Source organism: Musca domestica, unplaced genomic scaffold, assembly GCF_030504385.1.
Source record: "Musca domestica strain aabys unplaced genomic scaffold, Musca_domestica.polishedcontigs.V.1.1 83, whole genome shotgun sequence".
Classification (NCBI taxonomy): Eukaryota; Metazoa; Arthropoda; class Insecta; order Diptera; family Muscidae; genus Musca; species Musca domestica.
Genome location: NW_026712415.1, coordinates 1,782,443 through 1,798,530, shown reverse-complemented (window position 1 = coordinate 1,798,530; position 16,088 = coordinate 1,782,443). Strand labels below are relative to the sequence as shown.

The 16,088-nt window shown below is 36.6% G+C and overlaps 3 protein-coding genes across 3 annotated transcripts in view; 2 read left to right on the top strand and 1 right to left on the bottom strand.

Annotated features, from left to right (window-relative positions):
* Window positions 1-1,846: 1,846 nt before the first annotated feature.
* On the top strand, window positions 1,847-2,389 carry LOC131806686 (uncharacterized). Its single transcript, XM_059131227.1, has 2 exons — window positions 1,847-1,920; window positions 1,976-2,389. The coding sequence occupies exons 1-2, from the start codon at window positions 1,876-1,878 to the stop codon at window positions 2,387-2,389; spliced, it is 459 nt and encodes a 152-aa protein (XP_058987210.1). The 5' UTR covers window positions 1,847-1,875.
* Window positions 2,390-4,661: 2,272 nt separating this feature from the next.
* On the top strand, window positions 4,662-5,465 carry LOC131806680 (uncharacterized). The gene is made up of 2 exons (XM_059131221.1): window positions 4,662-4,791; window positions 5,012-5,465. Exons 1-2 carry the CDS (start codon window positions 4,747-4,749, stop codon window positions 5,387-5,389), a joined length of 423 nt encoding a protein of 140 aa, XP_058987204.1. The 5' UTR covers window positions 4,662-4,746; the 3' UTR covers window positions 5,390-5,465.
* Window positions 5,466-8,705: 3,240 nt separating this feature from the next.
* The window catches only part of LOC131806681 (semaphorin-5A-like), a 63,966-nt gene continuing 56,583 nt past the window's right edge, over window positions 8,706-16,088 (bottom strand). The window contains exons 7-11 of the mRNA XM_059131222.1: window positions 12,789-12,988; window positions 10,952-12,705; window positions 10,732-10,887; window positions 9,657-9,856; window positions 8,706-9,589 (exon numbers count right to left, since the gene is read on the bottom strand). Of these exons, the coding sequence (XP_058987205.1) occupies window positions 9,362-9,589; window positions 9,657-9,856; window positions 10,732-10,887; window positions 10,952-12,705; window positions 12,789-12,988 (2,538 nt within the window). The 3' untranslated portion in view covers window positions 8,706-9,361. The remainder of the gene's footprint in view (window positions 9,590-9,656; window positions 9,857-10,731; window positions 10,888-10,951; window positions 12,706-12,788; window positions 12,989-16,088) is intronic.

Genomic DNA, 16,088 nt, shown 5'->3' with positions numbered 1-16,088 from the left:
TTATTATTTGAAGTTCGTAATAGATACTACAGCCTATGACAGAAAATTGTCTGTGCAGGTCCAAGTCTTCGTATAGCCGCCATATTACGGTACTCCCCGATATTCGGTATTTTGATGATTTTAGGGACATTATTCACCGGAAATGTTTCAAATATGGTATTTGAAGTTCGCCACGGATGCTACAGCCTACGACAGAAAATTGTCTGTGCAGGTCCACGTCTTCATATGGCCCCTATATAACGGTACCTCCCGATTTTCGGTATTTTGGTGATTTTAGTGGCATTATTCACCGGAATTGTTTCAAATTTCGTATTTGAAGTTCGTAATGGGTACTACAGCCTATGACAGAAAATTGTCTGTGCAGATCCACGTTTTGGTATAGCCCCAATATCACGGTACCCCCCGATATTCGGTATTTTGGTGATTTAAGCGACATTATTCACCGGAGATGTTTCAAATTTGTTATTTGAAGTTCGTAATCGATACTACAGCCTATGACAGAAAATTGTCTGTGCAGGTCCAAGTCTTCGTATAGCCCCCATGTTACGGTACTCCCGATATTCGGTATTTTGATGATTTTGGCGACATTATTAACCGAAATTGTTTCAAATTTAGTATTTGAAGTTCGCAACGGATGCTACAGACTATGACAGAAAATTGTCTGTGCAGGTTCACGTCTTCGCATAGCTCCCATATAACGGTACCAGCCGATATTCGGAATTTTGATGATTTTGGCGACATTATTCACCGGAAATGTTTCTAATTTTGTATTTAAAGTTCGTAATGGCTAATACAGCCTATGACAGAAAATAGTCTGTGCAGGTCCAGGTCTGTGTATAGCCCCCATATAACGGTACCTCCCGATATTCGGTACTTTGATGATTTTAACGACATTATTCACCGGCATTGTTTCAAATTTGGTATTTGAAGTTCGTAATGGCTGCTACAGCCTATGACAGAAAATTGTCTGTGCAAGTCCATGTCTTCATATAGCCCCCATATAATGGTACCTCCCTTTTTCGGTATTTTGGTGATTTAAGCGACATTATTCACCTAAATTGTTTCAAATTTGGTATTTAAAGTGCGTAACGGATGCTACTGCCTATGGCAGAAAATTGTCTGTGCAAGTCCACGTCTTCGTATAGCCCCCATATAACGGTACCTCCTTATATTCGGAATTTTCATGATTTTATCGATATTATTCACCGATTTTTTTTTCAAGTTTCGCATTTGAATATTTTGTAGTGGTTTATGGCAAAAGTTGCCTATGCAGGTCCACGTCGTCGTATAGACCTTAATATAACGGCTACATTCGGTATTTTTAAGATTTTAACAGAATTTTTAACGGATTTTATTTTTTTGAAAATTGTCAAATTTGTACCAAATGGTGGAGGGTATTCAAAGTTTGGCCCGGTCCAACTTACAGCTTTTTTACTTGCTTTAAATATTTTTAAAAATAACTTGTAACCTCCAATCGTAGAATTTTAAATTTTTTTCCGGAGGGCTATCCCACCTTTAAATAACGATTTTTAGAAGGGTCATACGACCTCCAAGCTTCATTTTTTAAGTTCATGTAAAGAAAGAACTTTCAATCTCCAAACTTCAATTTATTATTTTTTTTTTTTTCAATATTTTCAGTCAGGCTTTTTCAATTATTCTCCCCTCAGAAACAAACATAGAACATTGACCGTGAATTATTAGCAAACTAGGTCATTGATTATATTTGAAAATAAAATTTCAAATCCATATCAACTAAATAGAAAAGATTAGCTTTAGAAGTTTTAAGTTTTCTTAATTCTCGCCGAACGGAAAACTAAAAATCCAAATCAGTTGCCAACATACCTTCAACAGCATCAACAGTATTTGAAAAAGACAATGAAAATATTTTTAGTAATTTGCTCCATACTGCTTGAGACCAAGGTATATTTTGAAAAGGAGTAGAAAACCCAAATTTAAATTTTTTCCATTATCATAGCTTTTATCCTGTGCTCCCTTACCCCCAAATGATCAGCAGATCAATGAAGCCTATGAATTTTATCACACAATGTCGGCATTTGCAGCCGATCTACGGCCTATGATCGAAGCTGTGCTGCGCGACATACCCGAGGAAGAAAATTTCCTTAAACACAAAATGAGATGGGAACATTTTCTGCAAAAATTCCAGGGAGAAAAAGTCGGCGATGAATGTGTGGAAAAACTTTTGGAAATATTGGAACCATTTGCCGATTTCATTGATGAATTGAAGCAAGGTCATGTCACACAGGAAGCTGAAACAATGGAGAAACTCTTCCAAAACCATGGCCTAGAGGAGTTTAGTGGGAAATTTCTGCCAATTTTTCAAGATCTCAAAATTCCGGACAGTGTTTTTGATGGCCAAGAAGTGTGCTGAGGGTTGACAAAAAAAAATAATAAATAAATAAAATAAATAAATTAAAAAAAAAACAAGTGGAGGAGAAGCAAGTTCGTTCGGCCGAACTTTGAATACCCTCCATCATTTAGAAAAAAAGTGAAGATTTTCAAAAAAAAAAAAAAAAAAATAAATAAATAAATAAAAAATAGAATTCGTTTTAAATTCTGTTAAAATCTTAAAAGTGTCATACATAGGGAGTTACAGTTATTTTGGGGTCTACACGAAGACGTGTATCTGCAATTGCCTATCACATGCTGTAGTACCCATTACGAACTTCAAATACCAAATTTGAAACAATTCCGGTGAATAATGTCTTCCAAAACCATGGCCTAGAGGAGTTTAGTGGGAAATTTCTGCCAATTTTTCAAGATCTCAAAATTCCGGACAGTGTTTTTGATGGCCAAGAAGTGTGCTGAGGGTTGACAAAAAAAAATAATAAATAAATAAAATAAATAAATTAAAAAAAAACAAGTGGAGGAGAAGCAAGTTCGTTCGGCCGAACTTTGAATACACTCCATCATTTAGAAAAAAAGTGAAGATTTTCAAAAAAAAAAAAAAAATAAATAAATAAATAAAAAATAGAATTCGTTTTAAATTCTGTTAAAATCTTAAAAGTGTCATACATAGGGAGTTACAGTTATTTTGGGGTCTACACGAAGACGTGTATCTGCAATTGCCTATCACATGCTGTAGTACCCATTACGAACTTCAAATACCAAATTTGAAACAATTCCGGTGAATAATGTCGCTAAAATCATTAAAGTACCGAATATCGGAAGGTACCGTTATATGGGGGCTATACGAAGACGTGGACCTGCATAGACAATTTTCTGTCTTAGGATGTAGTGCCTATTAGGAAATTCCATCACGAAATATGAAACGATTCCGGTGAATAATGTCGCTAAAATCACCAAAATACCGCAAATCGGGAGGTACCGATATTTAGGGGCTATATGAAGACATGGAACTGAATTGATAATTTTCTGTCATAGGCTGTAGTATCCATTAAAAACTTCAAATACCAAATTTGAAACAATTCCGGTGAATAATGTCGCTAAAATCATTAAATTTCGAATATTGGGAGGTACCATTATATGGGGGCTATAAAAAAACGTGGAAACGTGAAATTTGTCTACGGCATCTGTATTTTGGGTCTGCTGGCTGGGGTAAGATTTATTGTCTTCAAAAAAAAAAAAAAAATAATAAAATAAAAATAAAATTATAAAAATAAATAAAAAATATATAAATAAATAAAATAAACATTAAATAATAAAAATAAAATTAATAAAAAATTAAATTAAAAAAATAATAATAAAAATAAAAACCAATTAGCTCTCAAAAGAGCTAAAGAGTTGCTTCGCTTGGCCGAAAGTGGTGAACTGCCGAATTTGGTTTTCCCCGATGAGAAAACATTCGTTGTCCTGCAGTTTGCAAACAAACAAAATGATCGTGTTTACTTGCCAAAGAGGTCAGCTGAATATGTACACCTTCGGTTGGCCACCAGAACTCAAGCGCTGGCCCTAGTGATGGTGTAGGCCGCCATAACAGCCGATGGTCGCTCTCCGCTCACATTAATCGACCGTGGCATCAGAATAATGCCGAATATTATCGCGAAAATATTCGCAAATATTTTGGCCGCAGACCTTGGACATTTCAACAGGACTCAGCACTATCACACTCAGGATGCGCTTATGTAAGTTTTAGACTCATAACGTCTTCTAGAGCCTATCGTAGAATTTTGTGGCAAATAATTTTGTGGAATATTTTGACTTGCTACGATCCCGTTTAAAGGGAGATATTAAGCATATTTTTAAAAAAGGGCCAAAAAGACCCCTTTGTTGACTGGCTTGAGGGTTAACATTTTCGACCAAAACATTCCTCGTATTTTTATCTGCAATATTGTCGAAGACACTATATACCTAAATTATACGGATTCCGAGGAATCCTTATCAGAAAATTTCCAAAAGTGTTGAAGAGGGCGGAACTTGTCCCCTCTATTTAGGTTACTTTTGCGATATAAACTTTCAAAACACCACAAAATTTATCTTCTTTTTTAAGCTCTACTTTCATAATCTGAATTACATATTTTGGACCTCAATCCGCAGGCGTAAAAAGTTACCTAGGCCTATGTGTTTGTTTTGGCTGTTTGATTGCCCATCTGTGGCTTAGAACACATCGACTTCGTATAATCTGTAAAAAAATTGATAACACTGACCTTTGACATCAAAACAAACGCTATCATTTTCAAAATATTTCAACATTCTAATGAAGCAAATCAATTCTAGTTTAATTCAAACACTCTGGGCAAAAGCAACACACAGCGTTCGGAATAAAATATGAAATTTGTCTACAGTATCTGTATTTTGGGTCTGATGGCTGGGGTAAGTTTATTGTCTTCAAAAAAAAAAAAAAATAATAATAATAAAAATAAATAAATAAATAAAAAATTAAAAAAAAATAAAAAAATAATAAAAGTAAAATAAATAAAAAATTTAATTAGAAAAAAAAAATAAAATAAATAAAGAATTAAAAATTGAATAAGTAAAAAATAAAATATAAACCAAAACATCGAAAAATATTAAAACTCACTTCTATACCCAGATCTCCTTGGCTGCCGTGCAAAAGGATTCCTATCAGGTCATGAAGGAGATGGCCGCCAACATGAAGCCAATGATCGAGGCGGTGTTGCGTGACATGCCCTCTAGTCCAGCCTATCGTAAATTCAGACAAGATTGGGATGGCGTTCTGCACATTTACACCGAACACAAAGACGAGGAGAAATGCATTCAAAAGGTTAATCGTATTGTGCAAAGTTTTGGAAATAGCATCCGCAATTATATGAAGAGAACTGCAACGGCTGAAGAGAGAGAAATGATGAGATTGTTCATCCAGCATGGATTTGAGCAATTCACCGATAAATATGGTCAAATGTTACGTTCGGCCAGTGATCCTCAATACGATGTGACGGAGAGATGCTAGAGGTTGGTGATTGAAACTCTGTGATTTTCTGTATAAAACATGTAGAAAAATTAATAATAAATCAAAGATTAACGAAGGATTGAAGTATTTATAAAAATTACTGTCTATGGTCAAAGACCTAGCATTAAATTTTATGTCATATCTTTGCTGACACATTTTATATTTTTGAAGATATACACATTTTTATGCAGAGCCATCTACATTATTTAGAAATAAGACATTGGATTATTTTATTTTCGAAACACCCTGTGTGCTCTTAAAAATTGAGTAGCTCACAATGTGTTGCATACCTTGAGGCGTATTAAAAATAGGAAGAGATAAAAAAAATGCAGCCTTGATGTTGAGAAACGCTCATATATTTTTGAGGAGTATCTAATATTCCCAGACAAGACAATTTCAGAGCGTATAAAAGATCCATACAACTAAGATATTAAGGACTATGTAACATGGTTTTTTAAGTCCTTGAAATGAAATATTTTAAAATTTTTTAAAATTTGATTTTTGATGGCAATTTCAGAGCTTTGAAATACAGTTTTTTTTTTTAAATATTTCCAAGCCTTACAAAATGGATTTTTTTTTTTATTTTTTAAAGTGAGAATACATAAATCGCTTATTTGGCTGGCTTCTTCGGAAATGAACAAAGGAGCCTAGGGCCAAAATCGAACTAAGCCAACCTAAAAATCCTTTGATTCTCTACGAAGAAGCCCTTTGAAATTAGATTTTTTAGAATATCTCGAATTTTCCTAAATATAGATTTTTAAAACAATATTAAGGCCCACTAAATCGTGAATTTTTGGGAGAATATCGAGACTCCATAAACTGATTTCTTAGAACAATTTCCTAGCTACCCTGACGTGATTTTTTAAAGATTATTTTTTTTTAATCCTAAAATCTTTTTAGAATCCATTTTTTAGAATATTTCGATTCTTCCTATATGAAGATTATTAAGAGAAAATTAGGACCCTATACATTGTGAGTTTTTGAGCGAATATCGAGAACCTTAAACCTGAATTTTTAGGAATATTTCGTGGTTTCCCAGACGTAAATTTTTTAGGATCTTGTGACCCCCTATACCTAGGTTTTTAAGATTATTTCCTGGCCTTAGGACCCAGGTCTAGGTTTTTCAGTATTTTCTCTTGGCCCCTAGATGTGGCCCTTCGTGGCCTTCTAGATGTAATATTTTTCAAAATATTTCATGTCCCCCTAGATGCGAATTTTTTAAAAATATTTGGTGACTTTGTGGCCCCTATATTTGATTCTTTTAAGAAAATTTCGCGGCCTCCTAGCCTTGGATGTTTACAAAATATTTCGTGACCCCCTAGATGTGTTTTTTTTTAAGAATATTTGGTGATCCCCTAAAGATAAGTTTTTTAAGATTATTTCTTGGCTCCCTAGACGTAGGTTTTTTAAGAAAATACTTTGTGACCCTATATATGTGTACTTTTTAAGAATATTTCGTGTCCCTCTAGCCATTGATTTTGATTAATACCTTGTGGACCCCTTGATTTGGACTTTTTATACCCTCCACCATAGTATAGAGGGTATATTTGTATAGAGGGTATATTAAGTTTGTCATTTCATTTGTAACACCTCGAAATTTACATTTTAGATCCCAAAGTATATATATTCTTGATCAGCATAAAATTATATGTCGATTTAGCGATGTCGGTCCGTCTATCCGCCTGTGGGAATCACTCTAGCTTCCGAACGAAACGAAGTAGATTGATAAAATTTTACTCAAATGTATATAATATCTGCTGGATTTTTGGTATGGAAAATGGGCCATGTAGGTCCACGTCTTCGTATAGCCCCATATAACGGTACCTCCCTATATTCGGTATTTTGGTGATTTTAGCAATATTACCCACAGGAAATGTTTCAAATTTGGTATTTGAAGTTGGAAATGTATACTGCAGCCTATATAAGAAATTTGTTTGTGCAGGTCCACATTTTGGAAATAGTACCTCCCTATATTGATGATTTTAGCTACATCATTCACCGATTTTTTTCAAGTTTCGCACTTGAATATTGTAGTGGCTTATGTCAAAAGTTGCCTATGCAGGTCCACATCGTCGTTTAGACCCTAATATAACGGTTACTTTCGGTGTTTTTAAGATTTGACGGATTTTATTTTTTTATTTTGGAAATTGCTAAATTTGTTCCAAATGGTGGAGGGTATTCAAAGTTCGGCCCGGCCGAACTTACAGATTTTTTACTTTACTAAATATGGATTAAAAAAATATTATGTTTAAGAATACTTCATGACCCTCGAAATGTGGATTTTTAGGAATATTTTAAAAGCTTCGAAACAAATCTAGGCTAAGAATTCCGAAAAGTGCGTTTTTTTATATTTCAAAACCTTTCCAAAGCTACCTAAACGCGGATATTTCAGAATATTTCAAGGCTTGGCTAAGTTCCGTAAATGTAAATGTTTAAAGAATATTTTGAAAGTTGGTATTTGATATCTTCTATCTTTATTTATGGAAGTGTAATGAAATAAATGACTGACTGATCTAGAATCAGTCTAAATATACAAAAAATGGAATACCTTGTATTGGGAAAACGGAATGTTCTGAAATTTGGAATAAGAGTCACTGATGGAGTGCAGGATAAATGTGCCAAAGGACTTTTGGAATATCGAAATTTAAAGTTACAAAAAGTTCTAAAATGATACCAATCATCCTAAATGGTAAAATTTGGGACGGATTGAGCTTAATTCTTGAAATTAGGTATGAGAATCAAGGTTGGCTACGGCTCTCTAAACGTGTCTTTATTTGGAATATCTTAAGGGGTAGCTAGGGCTCCATAAAGTTGGATTTTGGAACATTGTTTTAAAAGGCACCAAGAGTAAAGTTAGGTGTAAATAAGGTGGTATTTGAAGAATATTTCAAGAGTATTTTAAAAATATTTTAATAGGATCCAAGACTTGGATTTTTAAGAGTATTTTGGGGGTAACTATCTGTATCTGTAGCCGTGTGTTGTTTAAGAATATTTCAAGGCTATCTAGCCCTTAGAGCATGTAATATTAATTTAAGATATTTAAAATAGTACCTAGGGCTCCTTGGACGTGAATTTTTAATTTAATATATTTTGAAGGATACCTATGGCTCCTTGAACGTGGATTTGGTAACAATATTCAAGGGGTACCTAACGCTCCTTGGATGTAGATTTCCCAAGAATATTTCATGGAGTAACAAAGGTTTCTTAGACGTGGATTTTTTAAAATATTTAAAGGGTACCTCAAACTCCTTTAGAATATTTTATAGCATTTTTTATACAATTTTTCCTTTTCTCTAACATTAAAACCAATTTGAAATAAAATTTCCAATTAATTCTTTTAATTTATTGTTGTTAACTAGCTTGTTAATCATATTTTCGTTAATTTTGGAGTTGAGTTTATCTTAATGACTATAAGGCTGTATCAAATCTAAATATAAAATACAATTATTCTATATACAAAAATAAATCTTATATTTATAAATAGACTACAAACTTACAAGACGATTACAAATTATGCTAAACAAAAATCCGGGACTCAATATGAGTCAATATTCTTAAATTCTAAACAATAATACAATTCAAGGAAATTTTTAAATTAAATTAACTTAATTAAGCTGGCTTAAATAATGGCACAGTATGATACTCTCATTTTCTTAGTGGATAGCTCATCTGGTGGCTACAAAAAATGCAGTTTTCCAAAGCAAGAGGAAGGGGAGAAGAAGAAGGAATTGGAGGAGAAAAAAATTTAAATTGGAGCTTAGCTATTTTCAGTTCCAACATTTTTGAACAATGTTTTTGGCTGCCTTAAATGCTTATATTCGCCCTTGAAATTTTGGTTTGGCCCAAAATCAATGCCTTTACCAAAACATGTCTTGATCTGCTTCTTCTCCTGTTTTTTGGTTTCCCCTTTGGCAATGGAATTCCTTAGCTTCCAATATTTCATTGGGACTTCGAGTCCATTTTGACTGCCTTTCAAAACTTTTCATCATCAATATTCGATCGATAATTATTCAGGGCGTTCGATGTCCTTTTCAGTGTCCCTGTTTCACAGTCGTTGAAGCTCTTGGCCAGCACTTTGGGCGTGTGATTGTGATTGATGTTGTTGCGATTCAGGGTGCCCGCATTGAAATTTTTCGATGTGGGCGAAGAGCACATATTGAAGCTGGATTGTCGTTTCACTTTCGGTCGTACATCGTAGATCTAAAAAAGAGACAACAAATTCAAGATTATTTCCGGGTCAAGAAAACGAAATTCTGAAAAAACTTACATCTTTGGTGGGTAAACTGGAATACTGATTGGGATACGAGTCATATGATGTCGGGGAGGGTGTGTTATTTTTCAAAATTGGTGCCGGAGGCCGATAGTGGCGCCGCGTCATCCAGAATGTCATAAATATGGTGGTGGCATATAATAGTATCACAACGGATATTATGGTGACAACGGTAGATGTTGAAGCCATTTGTGTACCTGGAAAGAGAGGGCGAAGAAGAGAGAAAACAAAAAATTAGAAAAATTTAAAAAAATACAACAAAATCCTGTGGCCCAGGAGCAGAGTTTTTTTTAACAGAAAAAAAATTCGTCCAGGCTCCGGGGTCCAAGTTTTTTTTTTCTATAGAAAAAAATTCGTACTAGCCAAATGGCCCAACAAATTCGTACTGGCCCAGGGGCCCAAGTTTTTCTATAGAAAAAAAATCGTGAGGCCCTGGGGCCCAAGTTTTTTCTATAGAAAAAAATTCGTCCAGGCCTTAGAGGCCTAAGTTTTTTTCTATAGAAAAAAATTCGTCCAGGCCTTAGAGGCCTAAGTTTTTTTCTATAAAAAAAAATTCGTCCAGGCCTTAGAGGCCTAAGTTTTTTTCTATAGAAAAAAATTCGTGAGGCCCCGGGGGCCCATGTTTTTTCTATAGAAAAAAAAATTGGTGAAGTCTTGAGGGCTCAAATTTTTTCTATAGAAAAAATTCGTGAGGCCCCTGTGGCCCAAATTTTATAGAAATTTATAGAAAATTTTATAGAAAAAATTCGTCCAGGCCCCGGCCCATATTTTTTCTATAGAAAAAATTCGTCCAGGCCCCGGGCCCATATTTTTTCTATAAAAAAAATTCGTCCAGGCCCCGGGCCCATATTTTTTCTATAGAAAAAATTCGTCCAGGCCCCGGGCCCATATTTTTTCTATAAGAAAACAATTCGTCCCGGCCCAAGGGCTCAAGTTTTTTCTATAGAAAAAAAAAATCATCCGGCCCAGGGACTCAAGTTTTTTTTTATAGATAAAAGTACGTCCAGGCCCAGGGGCCCAAGTGTTTTCTATAGAAAAAACTCCTCTATCTAAGAGGTCAATTCACCCTTACCTTCACATTCTCCTGGCACACAAGCAGTTTTTTCAAATTCTTCACCACGACATTCCGTTTCGCTGGGAGTATCTACCAGACACTTACGATGTCTGAAGCGAATGCCATCTTTTGTACAATCAGACCACTCTGACCAAGTACTCCAACCTACGAAATCTATAAATAAAAGAAAAATCATTAGGTCTTCAGAACTCCTTCCAATTAGGGTCTCCAGCCTTACCTTCACATGGTTTCATTTCACATTTTTCCTCATCAATGGCCCGTCCGTGACACAGCTTGTCATGACCTCCCAAACATTTGCGGGTACGCCGTTTAATGCCCACACCACAGGTTACCGAGCACGGTGACCAATCGGTCCAGCAACTCCATTCGTGGGCAGCCACGACTTCATTAAAACCAACAGCCGGCGGTTCGGGACAGGGATGCATATTACAGGCTCTACTATGGGTGTGTTTGCCACGATGTTTGCCGGAGAATTCCGAATGACGATGTTGCACCCCACCGCCACAGGTGACATTACATGGACCCCATTCGCCATATTCCGGCTCATCGGAAGAATTGGCTTCACCCAGTCGTTGACACACGCCATCACGACATATGCGATTCTCTGTCTTGGCCACGCCGATGTGCATCGACGAGACATCCGAGGTGGTGGCACGACAAACGAAACGGAAACGTTTTTCGGTGAGTACCGTTACACCCTCCGCCTCATCGGTGCGATTTTGTTGTATCAACCAAGGAGTCCAACCGCTGAGTTTCTTTACCTCCGGACATGACTGCATGTTGCAGTCCTCATAGTCTATGTTGCAGCCAGGGCACTCCATGCCACCATTTTGCGGCTTGGGATCATTGCATTCACGGCGACGAATACGAAAACCGCCTCCACACAAATGGCTGCATTCACTCCACTCTCCCCAGGGACCCCAACCGCCATCCACACTGGCCGGCTTAGGCAGGGGACAGGGCGGCAGGTTGGTACAATACATTTCTGCCCTTTCCGAACCGACACAAGTGCGACCACCAAATGCCGGCTTGGGATTGCTGCAGGTCCTGCGCCTAGTCTTCACAGCCATGCCACATGTCTGAGAGCAGGCCGACCAGGCAGACCATTCCGTCCAGCCGCCATGCACCGTGCAATTTGTCACTTCAGTGGTTATGCCCTCACAATCCTTGCCACCATTTCGGGGGCTGGGATTGTTACAGGTACGAGATCGACAAAGGCAGTCGCCATCATCATTGCCATTTTTGGAACACTTGTACCAATTGGACCAGGAAGACCAGGCGCCATCTATGGGTGAGGTTAAAACAGGGCAGGTAAAGTCCTCAGCCTGCAGCCAATATTTGGTCATTTGTTCTCTCAAATATTGCGGCGTACATTTGTCGACCAACTCATTCCAGCCACAATACGGATCCATGGCATTCAGACAGGATAACCTCGAAACATGACGGCTACAGTGTTGGGCTGGTATGCGGGTCAGTGAGTTCTCCGAACCCACATACAGCGAGTCGGTGACCCTTAAATATTTCATATTCAAAATCGGTACATCTTCGGTATTCCACATTTCCACAAGGCAGGTTTGCACCGGCGTTTCATCATCGACTCCATATCTGAGCGACAGCTTCTTGATGACATTGCGATCGGAATTCACGAACAGCACATTGATTTTCCCCGACTTTGTTTCAACGGTGTCCAGAGCAATGTGTGAGAATCGTTCCAATTTCGCATGATAGAGTGGAGTCTGGGTAATGGGTTGTACGGCACGATCCATTAGCTGATATTTGGAAGATTCCAGCAGATGGGCATGCGATCGGCTGCTGGCCGTTGGGGTGTGACATTTAAATTGACTATTATGCTGGGAATGGACAACACGCCATGGGCTGTCACTGTGCTCCTGATGCTTGAAGGGACCATCAAAGGCTTCGTTGATGTCGCTCAGATTAAAGGCACACACCGCCGAACCATGAATGCTGTTTCTAAAGGGGGAAGAGAGAGAGAGAAAGATAGAAAAATATGTTAATTTTTTGTTTTTGAAGATCTGAGTGCTGTGTCTACTTACTCTGGTGTGGTAAAGGTGGCATAGAGCACATCCTCTTCATAGGAATACACCATATCTTGTATCTCATCAAAATAGAAGGGATATTCTCCGGGCAGAGAGCAGTTCAGACGGGCCTTGAGGAAGGATGTCCAATTGTCGCGCAGAATTTGATCACCACCAGGATCGTTTTTGCACACACGGGCAATGCGGGAGTAGATAGCCTGAAAATGGGAGAGAGAAAAGATAAATTATAAAAAAAACGTGGACCCCAGAAAAATATTTGTATGGCTAGCTTAGATGTCATAAAAACGAGGATATTTTAATATTAATGCAACGCCATCTAGAAGTGAATTTTTTTCCATCCCCACTAAACGTGGATATTTTATTTTTTAATCCTTTCATCGTAGATTATTTATTTTTCCTCCATATGAGGATTTTAATATTACTTGGCCAATCTTTTTACGTCCCCTCCTATTCGTGGTCACCTTGACGTGGATTTTTTAAAATTTGTATGTCCCCTAGATGTGGATTTTTTAAATATTCTAAGGCACCTCTAAACGTTATTTTTAAATATTACCCTACGCGTGGATTTTTAAAATATTTTATGGCCCTCTGGACGTGAAATTTTAAAATATTTTATGGACCTCTGGACGTGAATTTTTAAAATATTTTATTGCCTTCTGAACGTGGATTTTTAAAATATTTTATTGCCCTCTGGACGAGGATTTTTTAAAAATATTTTATGACTCTCTGGACGTGGATTTTATGAAAATATTTTATGGCCCTCTGGACGTGGATTTTTTAAAAATATTTTATGGCCCTCTGGACGTGGATTTTATGAAAATATTTTATGGCCCTCTGGACGTATATTTTTTAAAAATATTTTATGGCCCTCTGGACGTGCATTTTTAAAAATATCTTATGTCCCCCTGGACGTGGATTTTTAAAAATATTTTATGTCCCCCCTGGACGTGGATTTTATGAAAATATTTTATGGCCCTCTGGACGTGGATTTTTTAAAAATATTTTATGGCCCTCTGGACGTGGATTTTTTAAAAATATTTTATGGCTCCCTGGACGTGGATTTTTTAAAAATATTTTATGGCTCCCTGGACGTGGATTTTTTAAAAATATTTTATGGCTCCCTGGACGTGGATTTTTTAAAAATATTTTATGGCTCCCTGGACGTGGATTTTTTAAAAATATTTATGGCTCCCTGGACGTGGATTTTTTAAAAATATTTTATGGCTCCCTGGACGTGGATTTTTTTATACCCTCCACCATACTATGGAGGGTATATTAACTTTGTCATTCCGTTTGTAACTCCTCGAAATACTCATATCAGACCCAACAAAGCATATATATTCTTGATCAGCGTAAAATTCTAAGTCGATTTAGCGATGTCCGTCTGTCTGTCTGTTGTAATCATTGAGATAGATGGCTAAAATTTTGCACACATGTTTATTTTTCCAGTAGGCAGGCTAAGTTCGTAAATGGGCCATGTAGGTCCATGTTTTCATATAGCCCCCATATAACGGTACCTCCCTATATTCGGTATTTTGATGATTTCAGCGACATTATTCACGGGAATTGTTTCAAATTTGGCATTTGAAGTTCAAAATGGATACTACACCATAAGACGGAAAATTGTCTGTGCAGGTCCACGTCTTCGTATAGCCCCCATATAACGGTACCTCCCGATATTCGGTATTTTGATGATTTTAGCGACATTATTCACGGGAATTGTTTCAAATTTGGTATTTGAAGTTCAAAATGGATACTACACCCTAAGACAGAAAATTTTCTGTGCAGGTCTACGTCTTCATATAGCCCCCATATAACGGTACCTCCCTATATTCGGTATTTTGATGATTTTACCATCATTATTCACCGGAATTGTTTCAAAGTTGGTATTTGAAGTTCGTTATGGGAACTACAGTCTGTGACAGAAAATTGTCTGTGCGGGTCCAGGTCTTCGTATAGGCCCCATATATCAGTACCTCCCTATATTCGGTATTTTGACGATTTTAGGTACAATACCCACCGAAATTGTTTGAGATGTGGTATTTGAAGTTCGTAATGGATGCTACAGCCTGTTACAAAAAATTGTCTATGCTGGTCCAGATCTTCGCACAGCTCCGATATAACGGCACCTCCTTATATACGATATTTTGATGATTTTAGCTACATTATTCACTGTTTATTTCAAGTTTCGAATTTGAATATGGTAATGGCTTATGACAAACAATGCCTATGTATGTCCACGTCGTATAGACCCCAATATAACGGCTATATTCGGTATTTTTAAAATTTTAAAAGAATTTTTTAAGGATTTTATTTTTTAAAAATTTCTAAATTCGTTGCAAATGGTGGAGGGTATTAAAAGTTCGGCCCGGCCAAACTTACTGCTTTTTAACTTGTTAAAAATATGTTATGGCCCTCTGGACGTGGATTTTTAAAAATATTTTATGTCTCCCTGGACGTGGATTTTTAAAAATATTTTATGTCCCCCTGGACGTGGATTTTTTAAAAGTTTTTTTATGGCCCCCTGGACGTGGACTATTTAAAAGTTTTATTATGGCCCCCTGGACGTGGACTATTTAAAAATATTTTATGTCCCCCTGGACGTGGATTTTTTAAAAATATTTTATGGCCCCCCCCCTGGACGTGGATTTTTAAAAATATTTTATGCCCCCCCTGGACGTGGATTTGTTAAAAATATTTTATGGCCCTCTGGACGTGGATTTTATGAAAATATTTTATGGCCCCCTGGACGTGGATTTTTAAAAAATATTTTATGTGCCCCTGGACGTGGATTTTTAAAAATATTTTATGTCCCCCTGGACGTGGATTTTTAAAAATATTTTATCGTCCTCTGAACGTGGATTTTTTAAAAATGTGTTGATGGCCCTCTGGAGGTGGTTTTTAAATATTTTATGGCCCTCTGCACTTGGATTTTTTAAAAATATTTTATGGTCCTCTGAACGTGGATTTTTAAAAATATTTTATCGTCCTCTGAACGTGGATTTTTTAAAAATGTGTTGATGGCCCTCTGGAGGTGGTTTTTAAATATTTTATGGCCCTCTGCACTTGGATTTTTTAAAAATATTTTATGGTCCTCTGAACGTGGATTTTTAAAAAATGTGTTGATGGCCCTCTGGAGGTGGTTTTTAAATATTTTATGGCCCTCTGTACTTGGATTTTTTAAAAATATTTTATGGTCCTCTGAACGTGGATTTTTTAAAAATGTGTTGATGGCCCTCTAGAGGTGGTTTTAAATATTTTATGGCCCTCTGTACTTGGATTTTTTAAAAATATTTT